This window comes from Sciurus carolinensis, chromosome 16 (genome assembly GCF_902686445.1).
Source record: "Sciurus carolinensis chromosome 16, mSciCar1.2, whole genome shotgun sequence".
Classification (NCBI taxonomy): Eukaryota; Metazoa; Chordata; class Mammalia; order Rodentia; family Sciuridae; genus Sciurus; species Sciurus carolinensis.
The window spans coordinates 26,664,531-26,682,326 of record NC_062228.1 but is presented as its reverse complement, the minus strand read 5'-3'; the positions used below and the strand labels follow the sequence as shown (position 1 = coordinate 26,682,326).

The 17,796-nt window shown below is 43.7% G+C and overlaps 1 protein-coding gene across 3 annotated transcripts; it reads right to left on the bottom strand.

Moving 5' to 3' along the window:
• Window positions 1-349: 349 nt before the first annotated feature.
• On the bottom strand, window positions 350-17,763 carry Ciapin1 (cytokine induced apoptosis inhibitor 1). Of its 3 annotated transcripts, none has more exons than XM_047529635.1 (9): window positions 17,694-17,763; window positions 12,255-12,440; window positions 11,703-11,855; window positions 10,369-10,445; window positions 8,622-8,787; window positions 6,532-6,605; window positions 5,360-5,475; window positions 2,475-2,556; window positions 350-1,477 (listed from the first exon to the last, which is right to left on the bottom strand). In XM_047529635.1, exons 2-9 carry the CDS (start codon window positions 12,409-12,411, stop codon window positions 1,367-1,369), a joined length of 936 nt encoding a protein of 311 aa, XP_047385591.1. In that variant the 5' UTR covers window positions 12,412-12,440; window positions 17,694-17,763; the 3' UTR covers window positions 350-1,366. The 3 variants fall into 3 exon arrangements, with proteins under 3 accessions (XP_047385591.1, XP_047385593.1, XP_047385592.1); XM_047529637.1 differs by having other exon boundaries at window positions 12,255-12,430; window positions 17,694-17,742; XM_047529636.1 differs by having other exon boundaries at window positions 17,698-17,731.
• Between the last annotated feature and the right edge of the window lie 33 nt (window positions 17,764-17,796).

The following is a 17,796-nucleotide window of genomic DNA, read 5'->3' as shown; positions in this document are numbered from 1 at the left end:
TCTCACACTGCGGTGCTGATTTCTACAAGGCCAGTAAGGCAAGCTCTTCCTTCTCTAGTTCTTTTAAAGGATCAACTGCCAGGCAGGCTCATTCAGGATAATCTCCCTTTCCATCAAATTCATCAGGATTTTAATTATCTTTTTGCCTTTACCACAGAACCTCTCCTAATCCCAGGAGGGAGATTCCCTTGCATTCACAGGTCTTGGTCAAACTCCAGGTCACACAAGGGCAGGGGTCAATGGCTGTCTCCAAACTCTGCCTCCCACAAGGGATTTGGAATCCAGCTACAATTTAGCCACAGCCATAACTCCAGCAGGGGACCAGGTAAGCAAAAGGAAGTTGAGAGAATCAAATCAACACTTTTATTTACTGGCAAAATGTAAAAATCCAGGTCTCTTAAATCCACACAATCTCTTCAAATATTTGGCAAGTTGGATTCCAGGTTTGTGTGGGTGGGTGGTGAGGAGAATAAAGGGTTCTCCTGCTCAGAGACTTCCAGTTGGTTCCGTGTTCTGTCCTGCTTCTCTCCAAATTCTTATCAACCTGGACTCTTCTACAGTAGAGGAAAGAGGCCATATTTCATAGCACTGGCTCTATTTGTGGGGGACACAAAGTTCCTCCAGAAAGACATTTGGTCTTCCAAAGTCAGAGTCCCCTGCTCTGTGCCCTCATGAGGCAGAGCTGCAGCCAGCCTCCATGGTCCATAATGACTGTGGATAGCTATGACAGATATCACACACACGTATAGACCCTCTCTTTACAACAGACACACAGAAGTATGCAAGTTTAATACCTACAGACAAACAGAAATGACACAGGACACAGATGCAACACTAAAGTCAGGGTGAGGAAAGGGGGTGGAGAGACGTGGGATGGGATCACAGCAACCTGTGAGTGACTCCTTTGGTGTTGAGACATGAGACAGTTGACTCGTTACTAAGAACTGCATATCAAGTAAACCACCAACTTGGGAAGACAGGTAGGTGGCAAGATAACTGAGCTTAGGACAGTGGCTGGGCCTGGAGCTTGTCCCAGAGCATAAACACCCAAGGATGTCTGGGCAAGAGTGTCTGGCCAGTGCTTCTGTAAGAACATGCTCCTGTGCATGCTCCCTTCTCCTCACACTAGATGAGGAAAGAGATCCCCACTGCAGGAAGCCAGGCCCTCCAAGCCTTGGTCTTTGGATAAATAGCAGCACTACACACCACTGCACCCACAGCCAGCTTCCCTGTCTACAAGCACCCTCCCTGAAAAGGGATTTCCAACGGAGAGTCAGCAAATCCAAGGAGGTGGGCGGAGCCACAGTGGTGGGATCTGAGGGATAGGAGTTGGTTGGAGGAGCAGATGTGTCCCATGGGGTCCCTCCTAGGCATCGTGAAGATTGCTGTCACTTAGCAGCACCTTCTCTCCAGGTTTGAAGGCTGGCATCCCAAGGTAGGGGCAGTTGGCGCAGCGAAAAGCATCACCCAGGTAGCACTGTCAGGAGAGAATAGGCAATCACATGGGGAACCCAGGAGCCAGCTCATCCCAGAGATGCAGGCCAGGAGGAGGGTCTGGGTGCATTTGCAGATCCAGTTGGGAACCAAATACTAAGAGTTTTCAAGATCTCTGGTTGCATGAAAAATAACGGCCAAGTAAATATACCTTCACGGGTCACATGTCTATAGTTTTTTGGTTTTGGTACTGGGGATTGAACCTAGGGGTGCTCAGCCACTGAGCCATATCCCAAGCCATTTTTATTTTTCATTTTGAGTGAGGGTCTTGCTAAGTTGTTTAGGGCCTAAGTTGCTGAGGCTGTCTCTGAACTTATGATTCTCCTACCTCAGCCTCCCAAGTCCCTGGATTACAGGCATGCACCACCATTCCCAGTCAAATGTCTATAGTCTAAGTAGTTCAAATCATACCCAAGCTCAGCCCAAAGGCTGAATAACATCAAGTCCCAAGTCTACTCTGAGGTAGAAAGAAATGGGCCAAACTGGGCCTGGAGGTGCACACCTATAATCCCAGTGACTTGGGAAGCTGAGGCAAGAAGATAAAAAATTAAAGGTCAGGGGCTGGGGATATAGCTCAGTTGTAGAGTGCTTGCCTCACATGCCCAAGGCCCTGGGTTCAATCCCCAGCACCACACACACACACAAAAGTCAATTTCAGCAACCTAGCAAGATCTTATCTCAAATTAAAATAAATAAATACAGAAAAAGGACTGGGGATGTAGCTCAATGGTAATGTGGCCCAGGGTTTAATTCCCAGTACCAAAAGAGAAAGAAAAGGGCCCCAAATAAGAAGTGACTGTGTGAGCATGCTAAGGAGAAAGCCTCTTCCCATTACTACCTAACATGTCTTTCCATGGTGGCCCATTACTAAATCACTTGAGAGTAGGTCCCTCAGAGGTGAAGCCAGTCTGTTTAGTTTAGAGTGATGCCTGATACGACTGGGGGTCATGTACATGCTGAGTAATGATCCAGATATTTACGTTTCCACAGGCTGACTTGGGCTGGGCGCTCTTCTGTTCCTGTAGCTTCTCTTTTTCTAGTTCCTCTGCAAGGCCACAGGTGCTAGGGGAAAACAGTCGCTGATGAATGAGATGCCACCACCCAGAAGTCCAAATCCACAACAATGCCTTAGACACAAAATGTGCTCTAAGACTTTTCTCTTGTTACCAGGGTGTCGACCAAATGCCTGCAGGGTCTGGCAGACAACAGCCCAAGCAGGAGGCTGCTGGGAGACAGTGATGGGGAAGCAGGTGGCGGGTGGGGCTTTGCTGGGGAGTGCCCTGCTATAGAGGGCGACACTACTCAGCCTGCTATCACTGTGCGAAGCAGACCCAGTGATGCCGCACTTTCCAAATTCAAGAACAAGACAGGGAAAATTCTGGAGTTCTACTTTGCTCCTAAGTGATAGAAACTTGCACATTAAAAAGAAAATAACTGACAATCCAATAAGTCTATAGCCAACAGTCACCGTTCCATTCACATGTAAAATACCAACACCAAGGCTTCCAGGTTCAGAGGATGAACTGAAGCAGGCACCCCCAGTTTCACTTTCCCTCCAATCCTGCCAAAACTTCAGCAAAGACCTAAAGCCACAACGACAGAAAACTGGCAAGGAAACAGCACTGATGCAGCGTTGGCAACCAAAGCAGAGAGGAAGAGGGGGACCACAGTGACAGATCAGGCCCTGCACATCAGAGCCAAGAGGAGGTGCAGGAAGGGCCTCCCGAGAGGGTTAAAAGGGGAAAGGCTCAAAGATAAAGAGTTTGGACTGTCCCCCCAGAGGCTCACCTGGCTTCTCTCAATAAAGCAGACAAAAGATCCACCTACAGGCTCAGCAGTCAACTGCCTTTTGCCCTCCACTCTTTTTTTTTTTCTATTTTATTTTTATAGTTGTAGATGGACAGTATGTCTACTTGTTCATTTTTTAAAATATGGTACTGAGGATCGAATCCAGGGCCTCACACGTGCTAGGCAAGCGCTTTGCCACTGAGTTACAGCCCCAGTCCTGCCCTGCACTCTTACCACTGAGCCGCAACCCCAGCCCTCCACTCTTAACCACGAAGAAGCCTGGGCTACCAACCTCCTAAGAAAGCTCCATCTCACATGGAAGTCAGAGACAAAGCTTAGGAAAAGACAACTTGGAAGAAAGAGCATATAGGGAAAAAATTAAGGGAAAGAGTTATTGATACCCTCAAAAGAGAAGAATTCACATCAATGGAAGAAAAAGAGGATGTTTTAGGCAAAAAATTAAAGTCATAGTAGTAGGAATAAAATACCAAGAGATTTTGGAGGACAAATGAAGAAATCTCCCAATTTCGAAAACTATGAAAACTATGAGAAGAAAACAAAGAGACAAGACAAAACTTAAAAAATAAAATAATACTTCCCAGGACCATGAACATGACTTTTTAGACTGAAAATATGTATTGAGGGGCTGGTGCAAAGCATGAAAATAGACCATTATTTAAGATGTGCTATTACAAAATGATAGTAGGGATAAAGAAGATTCCATAAATTTCCAAAATAGAGAGGTCTACTGAAAGAAGGTCTTATAGAAAGGTCCTATTAAGAAGGTCGTATAGAAAGATTTTATTAAGAAGGTCTTATAGAAAGGTTCAAAGATATCTGTCCTCAGATATTTTATCAAAATCATTTGAAGAAAAAAAACAACAAAACTATCTCCAAAACTAAGTAAGAAAATAATTTTCAGTCCACATTTCTATACTCAAACTACCAATCACCCAAGAGTAGGAAAAAGGCATTTTCACACATACGAAAGTCTTAAAAACTAACAAACAAAACTTAACTCCTAAGTAGGGGTTCAAAAAGTACTACTGGGGAATTCGCTCCACTGACACAAAAGAAAACCAAGGAAGAGGACACATGACACGAGAAACAAAAGCTACCTAGACAAGAGCAGGAGGGACTCTCAGGAAATGAGAAGTGAGAGGCCAGGACGTCAGCTCTGTGACGCGGTCACATGGAGACGGACACCACAGCTGCCACCACCATGCTCCCTGCTACCATCACACCGTGTGAGCTGGAGGCCAGGCAAGCCAGCCCAGTTTCTGTCCTTGGCTTATGGCAAACATGCACTGGTGGCATTTAACTTTTCCACTCCACACTCTGAGGCCCACATCCACTGAGGACCCTTGCCTCCGCTCTGATCCACTCCCAAAAGTAGAGCTTGGGCTGCAGCAAGCTTGCAGCAGCCCCCTCCCTGCCAGCGTCACCGACTGCACCTCCTGAACCTGCCCAATGCTCTACCACACTGTGCCCTTGGTTCCCTCCAATTCTCTCAGGGTTCTTTCTCACTTTCCTGCAAGAGGGCTCTTTCAGGTTCTCACAAAGGCTGAGACCAAACAAACTATGACCCAAGACCTTATTCAGCTGATCTTCCCCGGCGGCCTTCATGTCATACTGAACAGTGACCTTTCCTTTTCTACTCGGCTCTTTACAACAAAATAACATTGGAGAGTCACACATAGGTGGTCAACTATCAAAAACCACAGGAAGGAGTACATATGATCAAAGTGTTATATGCATATATGAATATGCCACAAGGAAACCCATGATTCTATGCAATTAACTATGCACTAATTAAAACAGTAGGAATGATTAACACAAAGTGAGAACAGTAACCTCTTGGTGGGGTGAAGAAGATGCAGCTGAGGAAGCACATACAGTCGACATCTGAGGTAGCAGGGACACTTCTCTACCTTGAGCTGGGTGATCAATCAGGACACGGGTGTTCACTCTTCTTTACAATGTACCTATTTAATATACTCCCTAACACAATACACATTTCACAATAAACAAGGTCTAGAAAGAGTGCAACACTGTGACAACTTATTCCAGCACTTACCAGTTCTTACAAGCCTTCCTCTTTTTTCTTTCCCCACACGAAGCAGCCCGTAGGGAAGCGGGATCTGGTTTTTTCAAATCCTCTGGATCCAGTAGCTCATCTGAGTCAATGAGATCCTGGAATGTTCAAAGCAATTAGTGACACAGTCATGGTCTCTCTAATGGAAGCTCAAGTGATCACAGGCTGTGAGAGCAAATGAACACAGTTCAGTGTGAAGAAGGCACCGACTCTATCCTCATGCTCAACAGGACCACACACTCAAGAGGCCTACTGTCCACAAAAATGCATGCAAGGGAATTGGGATATAATTTATATGAGAATAGCTGTAAGACTGACCAGCAATGTGAGGGGGAATATATATGTGCATTTGTGGGAAAGCTAGAAGCAGGCAGAGAAGAGAGAGAAGTGTTATACTTAGTCCAATGTATGAAGACCCTCAGGAAAAAGGGAGTGAAATATTTTCCACGTAACTCCAAAGTTAAATAAAGATACATATATTTGTGCAATTCTTTGTAAACAAGTGGATAGTTGGTCTGCAAGCTGTATGACGGCGTGAACTAGGACCTGTACTACTTATCACTCTAACTTTAATCATGGAGGCACAGAAATAAGTAACTATTTTAGATGGAGCTGATCAATGATTGCAAGGACTGTTGTGTTTTTTGGTACTGGGGATTGATCCCAGAGGTTCCCTTGTTGTTTTTTTTTTTTTTTTTTTTTGAGACAGGGTCTCAAGTTGCTGAGGCTGGTCTTGACCTTGCAATCCTCCTGCCCCAGCCTCCTGAGTAGCTGGGATCACAGGCATGTACCAGCAAACCCGCTTCAAAGTCTTGCTTTTAAGACTGTGAACATTCAGTGACTTGTCCAACGGGGCCAACAAAAACATTTCAGCTCACAAACTCTCTTTTGGTTTATACATGTTCACAAAAGTACTTGATATATTGCACAAAGTGAGAACAAGAGAATCTGAGGGGAAAAGAGATACAAAAAATAAATTTAAAATGCTACCAACATGGAGTGTCCTTCAAATTAAAGACACCAGTGACTGGCACAACCACAATGCTTGACTTTAAATACATTCATACTTACAAGTCTAGAAAGTTCAAACTATAATTGTTCACACCCAAAGCGGTGTCCAGGAGGAGGGGCAAGTAACCGCAGTGCCAACTCACCGTGCTCTCGTCCTCCATGTCATTGGCTGAGAGGGTCCAGAGCTTGGCAGTGGCAGGGTCCACAGTCGGTTTCACTAAATCCAACCAAAAAAAGAAAAAGAACTCCATAAAGACGGCAACAAACTACCCGCGCACGTATGCGCTTTTTTCTTTTTTGAGTACCAGGGATGAACTCGGGGTGCGTTACCACTGAGTCAAGTCCCCAGCCCCTTTTGCTTTCTACTTTGAGACGGGTGTAAGTTGCTGAGGCTGGCTTTGAACTTGTGCTCCTCTGCCTCAGGCTCCTGAGTCACTGGGATTACAAGTATGTGACGCTGTGCTGGCCACATAAGTGTAAGAGTTTCTATGGAGACTCTGTGGAGAATAACTGGAGGGGAGTCAGAAGAGCTGGGTTTGGTCCAGCTGGACCACTTACATAAGAGGTGTGACTTTGAGCTGACCACTCATGACACTAACAGAAATCATGTGTTAAGCACTTCCTTTGTACAGACACTACAACAACACTTTATATTCATCATCTAACTCAGTCTTGCTAACAACCTTATGAGGTTTTTGTCATTCTAATTTTAAACCTGTGAAAACAGATTTAGACACTTAGGACTGCTAATGAGGCCACAATTACAAGTCTGTCCAATGTTTTTAACCTCTATTCTTCATTCTTCCTCCTTGATATCTTGGTTTCCCACCCTGTAACATGGGACTAAACAGGGTTCCTTCTGTCTATTTTGAGGATTAAATGAGAAATTTGTCAAAGATTTCATAAATAGCAAAACCTAACCTCATCTAAATCTGTTATTATGCCCTAGAGCTCTTGGTGGCAAGGTATCATAGTGGCAGACATGCCTCAAACCTCCTGATTCTCTGTCTAGGTCACAAGAATGCAAGGAAGGGTGTGAGAGGGCTGAGGCCCGGGACCCAGTGTGGGCAAATCCTCAGAAAGGCCTTTAGAAAGGCAAGTGAACCCCCCCAGGGACTAATGTCACAACTGGGTGCTCAGACTTTCCACGCCTCATCTAATTGTGCTCATCTAACAGAACCATGAATCCAAAAGTCAGATTCCAAAGGATTTCCTAAGATTTAGACCAGACAGTCAAAACAGTGCGACATGGATGTGTTGGTAAATATTGATCAAGTTTTGCATTTCTCACAGATGGGACAAAAATTCAGACATTAAAAATTGTGATAGGGCTGGGTATGGTGGCACATGCCTGTACCCCAGTTACTTGGGAGATTGAGGTAGGAGGATTGAAAAGTTCACATTGCCAGCTCTAGTAACTTAGCCAGACTTGGTCTCAAATAAAATGAGAAGGGCTGGGGATGTAGTTCAGTGGGAGAGTACTCCTGGATTCAATACCCCATACTGCAAAAAATAAACGAACAAATGCACATGGTAAGAAAGATGAGAGAGGTGGCAAAGTATGCGCATGTGCACACACGATTTTCTGGGCAGAAGAAATAGTTTTAACAGCACAGTAGGACCATTAGCTGCGTGTGTGGCGCACACCTGTGATCCCAGCAACTTGGGAAGCTGAGGCAAGAAGATCACAAGTTCAAGGCCAGCCTTGGCAATGTGGCAAAACCCTCAGCAACTTAGATGCTATCTCAAAACAAAAAGCAAAAGGGCTGAGAATGTAGCTCAGTGGTAAAGCACCCCTGGGTTCAATCCCCACACACACAAAAAAAAGGTATTATAGGACCCTCAAAGTAAGAAAAGCTGACCTAATAGGCATATGAAAAACAGCCGTGGGAACAGAAACTGGACACTGAATGTCCACTGCCATTGCCATGAGGATAAACACTGTACCTCTGGGGCCTAGAAAGACTTCACTGACTAAACACGTGGCTCCAACCTCCGGAATGATGAAGCCTCAGTGTCCTCTGGTGCAGAAGGGGCTGCGCTAGACAATAGTTATGTATTATGTCAGGCCTGGATCCTAATATTACCCAGGATAAAAATATTTGAGCATTCTGCAATTTGGAAATGACAGAGATCAAAGGCATAATCCTCTAAAAATATTCAGATGGCTCACTTAATTTCTCACGTTTCCCTGGCCCATTCACACAGAAGAATGTCACCGGGCCAGACTTACCGGAAGGAGACTTTTTGGTGATGGAAAGTTTAAGTTGACTAGAAGAGCCCACTTCGAAGTTTGGCTTTTTGCCTGTGATCTGAACAGAGAGCAGGCTGCCACTGTTGTAGCCCAGGTGTTCCTGGACAGACTGCTTCTCCTCAGGGCTCAAGGACGCCCGCTGTAGCTGGAATTCAAGGTATCAAAGGGATTAGTCTGCACACCTTCTATCAATTGTTTTACTATGTTCACCCACTCAGGGTTAAACACTCATTACTGTGTATTACGTATATAACAGCAGAAAGTAACACTGATCTCTCCCCCTTTTTTTTTTTTTTTTTTTGGTACTAAGAACTGAATCCAGGGGTGCTTAACTACTGAGCACATCCCCAGACCTTTTTATTTATTATTTTGAGAATCAGTCTCACTAAGTTGCTTAGGACCAAGTTGATGAGGCTTGCCTAGAACTTGTGATCCTCACGCCTCAATCTCTCAAGTCGTGGGGATTACAGGCATGCACCGCCAGGCCTGGCCTAACATTGCTCTTCATGACAAGTTCAGGTTCACTCATCAGAACCCTAGACTACAGTTTTGTTGGCATGTTTGCTTTGAGAGCCTATCTTTGGAAAGTTTTAAAGCACTTATGAAATATTAGGTACAAAGCACTATGCTAGTCTTTGTGGTTATTTAATGATTATGATTAAAGATGAATCAGACACAGTCCTGTTGAATCACAGAGAAGCATGTGCACAGTGAAGACAGTAGGAATTTATATCCTAAAAGAGAGAGGGGAAAGGAATCCTTTCTATGTTCCTTAAGAAGTAGCGGATAGTAAAGATAGAAAACGGGGGGTGGGCATGATGACAGCTTTATGTTATTTTTGAATGGTTAAATAAATCATGGTCCATTTGTGGCATGGAATACTGTTACATCATTAACAAAAATAAGGGAAAACAGGTGAATAAGTGTCTAAGATATTTAAAGATGGCAAAAATATAGTGACTGAACTACACAGACTACACTGTTTACATAAAAAAGAAGTACATGCATATAAAACACAAAGTATACGCTGGTAAACAAAAAGGAGGAACTGAACAGATGCACAAAATGCTGGAGGCAGGGGAGTGTGAGCAATGACTGGGATGTCACTTTCACATTCTATATTCTTCAGGATAAATTGAATCTTTATCAGCATTCATTATTTTAGAATCAAACACACAAAATCTTAAAAGAGAAATAAGCAAGGAAAGCATAAAAAATCTGAGGCCTACAAGAAGTCAGATATAAGCTAGCACAGAATAACATTTACCTCTATACACCCAAGAAAATGTTAGCATCAGAGAAGAGTACGGACACGTAACCTCAGTTGCACTGGAACATCTCCACTGAATGGCCACAAATGCGATATTCCCTCAACTTTGACCAGCCTGGATACAGCGGTGGCAGGTTGCTCTAGACGACAGCATTTCACCCAGGTCTAGGATTTGTGTCCACTGAGAGGTGGGTGGGAAGCAGCAGGGCATCGGCTCTCCCCACAGCACTACCACCACCATTAAACAGTTCCTAGGCAAGCAGAACAAGTGGCCCCATGGGTCCTGCCTAGTCTCTTCCAAGAGATCTCGTTCCCATAGTTCCTTACACACACAGCAAGTCTCACCTCGTTTCCTCATTCCACCTCACCTTCCCCAATTATTCTAACAGGCAGGCTTGATGTGGTCACCCAAGGTTTTAATTCACAGCAAATAAAGTGGTCTATGTGCACGCATACCTCTTTCACTTCCACAAGACCAGAGAGAGTCAGAGCTGAACACAGTTTAGACGCTGTCTTCACTTTGCTATCGTTACCTGCCAAGAGGAGAAACCCAGTTAATAGTCAGAACAGGAAAAATACTAAAGGCCCTCCCTGTGCAGGGGGCAGGCAAGCCCCGCTTCCAATGTGTGCAGAGTATAGTGATGGCATTTTAATTTGAAAATTCCTGTGGTGTTCGAAGTGCTCTTACCTATCCTCTTATTATTGTTTCTTATTACCTCTGTTTCTTGAAAACCCCCTCCAGGGGATGTTGGATAATGAATGTTATAAACTGCAAAGTGCAGAGAAATAGAAGTATTCTCTCTGTAAAGTTCTATCAGAAACATTATATTTAGTCATCAAGGGTTTAAATTTCCAACAAAGAATGTCTGCTAGCTCCACAAAAGTAAAGGATACTTTTATACATTTCAAAATCCTTTTCATTTCTATTATTTTATTTGATTAAATACATCCTCACATTTTGATTGAAAGATCAATGGAAAGTGCTAAAATTCAGATCCATGATTAAATGTCTCTGACACCTACACCACTGAGCAAAAAGGAGGTTTTTATTTCTTGGACACAGCCATTAGGCTCACCTTAATCAACATATACCTCACCCCTCTCAGACTTCCAGTAATTATTCTAAAACTTTGTATTTTGAAACACTATAGATTTGGGCTGGGGACACGTCTCAGTTGTGGAATGCTTGCCTAGCGTGTGCAAGGCCCTGGGTTTAACCCCCAGTCCCGAGGAAAAGTGTTCAGGGAGCTGTGTGGACCCCTTCCCTCATCTCACCCAGGCTAACAGCCCTCACACTCGAAGACCAGGAAACTGACAAAGCACTCTTCATGGCCACGTGCACTTCCTCCCTCCCTGGAAACTGACAGGTGCTCTCTGTTGCAATAATTTTTGTTATTTCAAGAATACTAATAGAAATACACAATAAAGAACCTACTGAGACTGGCTTTTCCTCTCTGCACACTTCTCTTGAGCCACTCAAGCTGACACATGATCACTTGGCTCCTTTTTATTATGCTGTTTTCCATGCTACAGATGTACCAAAGTTTGACCTTTTCCCTGCTGAATAACCCATTTTTTTTTTAGTTGTCAGTCTCCTTCTATTATATTACCGACTGGGTCAGTCAACGATTGGAATTTCTGTTTCTTCAGACCTTATCAATAATTCATCCCTAAGGAGAGGCTGTGTGATAGGAATACTGATCTCCAAATGATATCTCCTGTTCAGAGATGCAGCAAGCATGCCCATTAACCCCGTCACACGCTGGTCTTTGAAGTGAAGATGTCCTTACCTACACCTGTCTCTACTGGTTCTTTCAGAAAAAGACATCCCCCAGGCCGAAGGATCCGGGCCATCTCAGCCAAAATCTCGGCACTGTGCAGAGTCATGCTTCCTGGGACTACACCAGACAAGATAATGTCAAAGCTGGATTCCTTGTGGGCAGCTGAAAAGACGGAAGACTAGTCAGCAGTCACCTGAGACCCAGAAGCAGCTTCCCACCCGCTCCCAAGCCCCCACAGAAGCTCCAGGATGGTGAAACCCTACCTGCTGAGTGAACACTATTGAACCACCATCACTAGTAAGGGGGCAATGAGGCTCTGCCTGCTCTCCTTAGACTTACTAATTTCATATTCTTTCATGTGCTCAGGAAAGTAAAAAAGTTAAAAAAAAAAAAAGTAGAACAACTACTGAGGAAAAAGAACATACACGAATCAACTATCCCTAAGTCTGCTACATAGCTCAAGTGAAAAAGGTGACTGGCCATTACTTTCATGTGCCACCCCAAACGAAAACCCAGCTGTCAAGCAGCACTCCCAGTGAGGAGAGCGGGTGAAGTACTTACACTGCAACAGCTGGTCCATGTTTTCCGCAGACACTTGGCCTCCATCGCCAGTTAACACTTGAAGTTTATCCACCAGATCTTTCAGAGCCTCCACAGGGGATGATTTATCCCAGACCACTGCCACAACCTGGCCAGCTGATATCCCAAAATTTGCCATTCCTCTAGTGTTGACAGACCTAAAAGTTACTGGTCAAAAGAGAATCAGGACTGAGCAGAGACAGCAGTGCAATTCAACCCATGGACTATCATCAAGCGCGATTAGAATCACAACCCACTTCGATCCTCCCACCAGGGAACGCTGATGTCATCAGAAATCCTATTGTAGACTTTGGAGTTGAATAAATGAACCCATTACCTTAAGGCAGGGGGTGAGAACCCTGATGTGGCAGAGTCAAGAAATGGGGATTAGATTCAAGTAAGAAGGTTGGCGACAGGAAGATTATTTGCTTTTTGAGATAACTCAGGATGAATAGACTATAAAACACGCAGGGCATTAATTAGGCAGAGTTGTGACTCAGCAAGGAAGGCAAAGAAATTGAGAGATGTAACTCGACCACAGCTTACCTATTTCTAAAAAAGAGAACCCATTTAAATTTTGCAAATTAAAAACTGGTATTTTCCCCTTTCATCAAAGTATAAAAATTCAAATCCCTCAAATCTATAACAATCAATGGTATCAATTACGTCTTTAACATTTACTAGAGCCAGACTATTCAAAGCACTATATACATGATCTCAGCTGATCCTCAGAATAGCTTTAAACTGATACTATTACCATTTTACAGAAAGGGAACTAAGACAGCTATGTACAACTCACACAACCAGTAAGTGTTAGGTGGATAAAGTAAGGGCTGGAATCTCCTACACTTTAACTATGGAAATTTCCCTCCACGGGTCAACTTTCTCTTCCATTTGATATGCAGATAAGTATATAATGTGTTTACAATGAAATTAGGTCAAGGGCTGAGTCTGCTCAACTCCTCCTTTCTTAAACATTAATGTCACTAAGTTTGACTTGAAATAGCTCAAATAAATGAAACAGAAGTGGTTGACTCAGAGACAATTATGTCACCACAGACACTTCAAAGGACAGTCTCCTAGCAGAGCACGAAGGTCATGCCTGTAATCCCAGCAACTCTAGAGGCTGAGGTAGAAGGATCACAAGTTCAAGGTCAACCTGGGTAATGTACTGAGATCTCCTCTTAAAATAAGAAACAAAAAGGAAGGGGATGCAGCTTAGTGGTAAAACACTCCCAGGTACAATCCCCAATACCAAAAAAAGAAAGAAAGAAAGAAAGGAAAAATAAAAAAGGGAATAAAACTAAGTGTCTACAAACCATGTTTGTTAGCCAGAGTCCACCCCTAATACTATAGAGTTTTGCTGCTACTCATTTCAGAAATGAAGTTTCTAGAACAAAATCAACATGGTTTAGCCTGGTAGATTCAGCTCTTCATAATGTGGCTCCACCATTCCAAAACTGCATTTTCTCTCTCCTGTGCCTTTTATATAGTGTCCTTTGTTATCCTGATCTGACTACAAACCCTGGTAAAAGAATGCCAGGTGTCATCAGACAGGCAGTACTCATTAGTCATTTAATTTCAGGTTTTAAATCCCTAAAAAGAGTGCCATAGAGAACTGAAACTTTTAAGCTTTTAATTGTCACATGATGTTGAAGGAGAGCTCTTGCAAAATCTTTGTTAACTTGGGATCAATTTCATACTTAAGAACCAGACAGGGGCAGGGCATGGTGGCACACGCCTGTAATCTCAGCCACAGGAAGGCAAGGGCTGGGGATGTGGCTCAGTGGTTAAATACCCCTAGGTTCAGTTCTCAGTAACAACAAAAAGAAACCAGCAAGGGAGAAGTGGTTGCAGGGTAGGCTGGCAATGAAGCTCAGTAGTAGAGAACTTGCCTAGCATGTGCCGGGCCCAGATTTTGATTACTGGCAAAAACCAAAACAAAACAAAAGAGAACCAGTCAGGGAAGACAAGAATACAAATTGCTAGGCAGTTAAGTTATGAAATAAAGGAGCTAGGGTTCTAGTTATCACTGGGTCTTATTAGGTACCTGACTACAGGGAAGTTACTAGCCTTTGTGTCTTCTCATCAATAAAGTAAGGACAGTAAATTCATATTTTTGCAAGGTTGCTGTAGGAAATAATGAACAATAATATGTAAAGTACTCAGCAGGGTCTGGTACCCAAAGTTCAATAAAATAATGTTCTAAGCCAGGCACAGTGGCACATACCTGGAATCACTGACTTGGGAGGCTGAGGCAGGAGAATCTTGAGTTCAAAGCCAGCCTCAGAAACTTGGTGAGGTCCTAAGTAACTTACTGAGACCCACTTCAAAACAGAAAATAGCTGGCTGCAGTGGTGCATGCCTATAACCCCAGCAGCTCCGGAGGCAGAGGCAGGAGCTCAAAGTCAAAGCTAATCAACTCAGTGAGACTATCTCTAAATGAAATACAAAATAGGGCTGGGGATGTGGCTCAGTGGCCAACTGCCCCTGAGTTCAATCCCCAGTACCCCCACAAAATAAATAAATAGGTTGAGGATGTGGCCCAGTGGTTAAGCACCACTGGGTTCAATACCTGGTACAAAAAAAAGTTCTAAGTACTCTAGGCCCCCACTTCTGTGGCTAGTTCATTTGCCTTTGCTTTAGAGAGTCCTATAAAATCTTTTTCTTTTTCCTTGGCCATGCCTGCTAGCAGGACTCCTCAGGGAGCTATGTGAAACTTCTTTTCCATTGTTAGTGTAAGAGCTAACTTCATGACATCGTAGTATCCTTGAGGGATTGTCAGTAAATTAGAAGAATGTAAATAAAATGCCTTGCTTTCTGTATCTCTGAAAACCAATCTTACAGCAAGAAGGAGATCATAAAATAGGTTTACTAATTTTCCCCAAACAGGCAAAGCCCCTACTGTTGCTGAAATTAGGTCTTTGTCCCAGTGTCAATCCAATGAGGACATGGTTTTGAGAAAAAGGATAAAGACGGTTTAATGCTCTGCTAGCAAAGGAGAAACAGGGGACTCCCATCCCAAAGGCTGTGATTCTGCCCATCAGTAGGAATAGGGGGCTTTTAAAGAGGGGACTCAAAGGCTCTGCTGGTACCATCCCCAAAGTCTGGATTACTTTGCTCTGCCTAACATGGGGAAGAAAGGTAATCCTGTTTCCCCTGAGATTAGGGAGGAGCCTGGAGAGAGGGAGAGAAAGAAACATGTCCATTTAAAAACTAAGTTGCAGTGGCAGAGCAAGGGCTAGATTCAAAGCCAAGTGGACCACTGATACACCACTTTCAGTTGGTGTTTTCTAAACAAAATAGGAGAAAATTTTATATATATACACACACACATATATTTACATATACATATATATATATATGTGTGTGTGTATATATATATATATATATATATATATATATATATATATATATATAGTTGTCCATGGACCTTTGCTTTTTATTTATTTATATGGTGCTGATAATCAAACCCAGTGCCTCACACATGCCAGACAAGTGCTCTACCACTGAGCCACAACTCCAACCCCAACAATGTTCTTTTAAATACCTAAAGATCAAAGTGTGATACTTTTCATCATCGGTTTTGTGTAACTGTTGTAGATTTCTCTCTCTCTCTCTCTCTCTCTCTCTCTCTCTCTATATATATATATATATAATACTTATATATTAAAAAAAAAAGATAAGGAAAAAAAAAATCCAGCAACTAAGCCAACATTCTTAGGAGCTGTGACTCAGGACCCAGTTTCATAACTAAAGAAGTGGAGTAGAAGTCATTGTCACATCATTGACCTTGTTTGTTAGATCACCTCTCCAAATGACTGTTAAAACACACATATCCATGGCTCTTCTAAAATGGCAGGCAATAAAAGCAGATGTTTTGAGAATAACTTCTGGAGACGTACTTGCTTATTTTTAAGGAAGCAAGTAAGCACCAAATCTTGAGGTATTTGGACCCTTTTAAGAAAATGGCCAAGAGCCAGACATGGTGGTGCACGCCTATAATTTCAGCAAGTAGGGAGGAAGATCACAAGTTCAAAGTCAGCCTCAACAACTTGGTGAGGCCCTGAGCAACTTAGTGAGACCTGGTCTCAAAAAATATATATATATATATAAAAAAAAGAGCTGGGGATGTGGCTCAGTGGTTAAGTGTCCTTGGGTTCAATCCCTAGCTCAAAAAAAGGAAAAAGGAAAAAGGAAAGGAAAGGAAAAAGGAATGGAAAGGAAAAAAGAAAGAAAGAAAGAAAGAAAGAAAGAAAGAAAGAAAGAAAGAAAGAAAAAGAAAAAGAAAAGAAAAGAAAAGAGAAAAGAAAGAAAACAATGGCAGAGCACAGGCCTATAGTCCCATCTACTGAGAGACTGAAGTAAGTAGGATCACTAGTTCTAGACCAGACTGGGCAATATAATGGGACCCGCATGTCAAAATAAATAAAAAGAAAAAGAAACAAAGCCTGAGAGAGAGAGATCCTTTATCTAAATCCAGAGATATGGCTCTAAAATTTGTACAGGTTTGGCTTAGGGGTCTCATCGCCCCAAAACCAAGCAGGGGAGAGCAAGATATTTTGAAGAAAACTAGATGCTGAGGTGTGCATACAACTTTTTAAATAATTGCACGCTCCTGTAATTATCCCTAACCCAAAGATCATTTACTTCTTCCTATTAGCCTAACCTGACGATTGCCCAGTGAGGTGCTCTGCATTTACATTTTTAAATGACAACACCAATGACCTCCTTGAGCCATCAAGAGGTTTCTTGGCCAATCAGTAATGCCAAAAAGCAACAAAATCAGCTTCTCCCAAACTTGCAGATCCTACAAACCAAACGCGGCAGTTGGTAAATCAAGACTGCCGCCTAGACACCATATCAACTCTTCACGACAAAGACTCGGGTGTTCGTTTTATTAACAAGCATCCTAGAAGATTCGTGCTATCTGGCAAGTTTGGGAAATAATGTCTTGGGAAGTTCGGACAAATCACAGGTTCGAATTTACAATCTGCTGGCTTTGGAAGACCCAAGCTTCCCTGCTTTGCTGCCAGGTATCTTCACAGACCCAAACTTTGGAGGAACTGAGACCCAAGGTCACAAGAGTCGGTTACGAGGTGGAACCGGGTCTCAGACTCCGTCTCCCGGACCCTAACTCAGGTCTTTCCCACCTCAGCGCTCGGTGCCCGGGGCGGGCTCCGCGACAAACGAGGCAGCCAAGGAAGGTCAGGGAGCCACAGAGTCATGAGCCCAGGACAAGCATGTCCAGGGCCGGGCTCGGCCCCGCACACCTGCTTCCCGAGGCATAAGCCCGCCGGGGTCCTCCACGGAGCGGCCCTGCTACATTCCCACCTAGGGACGGGGCTGGAAATGAGAAATGAGAGGATGTGGGTCAAGGGGGGGCCTGGAGAGGGCCGTTAGGGAATGTCGGGCGCTCACCTACAGCTAGGGCCGGCTCTAGAGTTCTCCGCGCTCGCCCGCTCCGGGTCTCGTGCCTCTCGCGAGAGGGGGAGGCTCCACGGAGTCAAGAGGGCGGAAGCGG

Excerpts from the sequence above, each read along its gene's own strand:
- Ciapin1 (XM_047529635.1), bottom strand. The coding sequence starts at position 12,411 with ATGGCAAATTTTGGGATATCAGCTGGCCAGGTTGTGGCAGTGGTCTGG. Across the intron at positions 11,856-12,254 it reads CATGGACCAGCTGTTGCAGT|CTGCCCACAAGGAATCCAGC; the intron begins GTAAGTACTTCA and ends CCGTCTTTTCAG. Across the intron at positions 1,478-2,474 it reads CCAAGTCAGCCTGTGGAAAC|TGCTACCTGGGTGATGCTTT; the intron begins GTAAATATCTGG and ends CTCTCCTGACAG.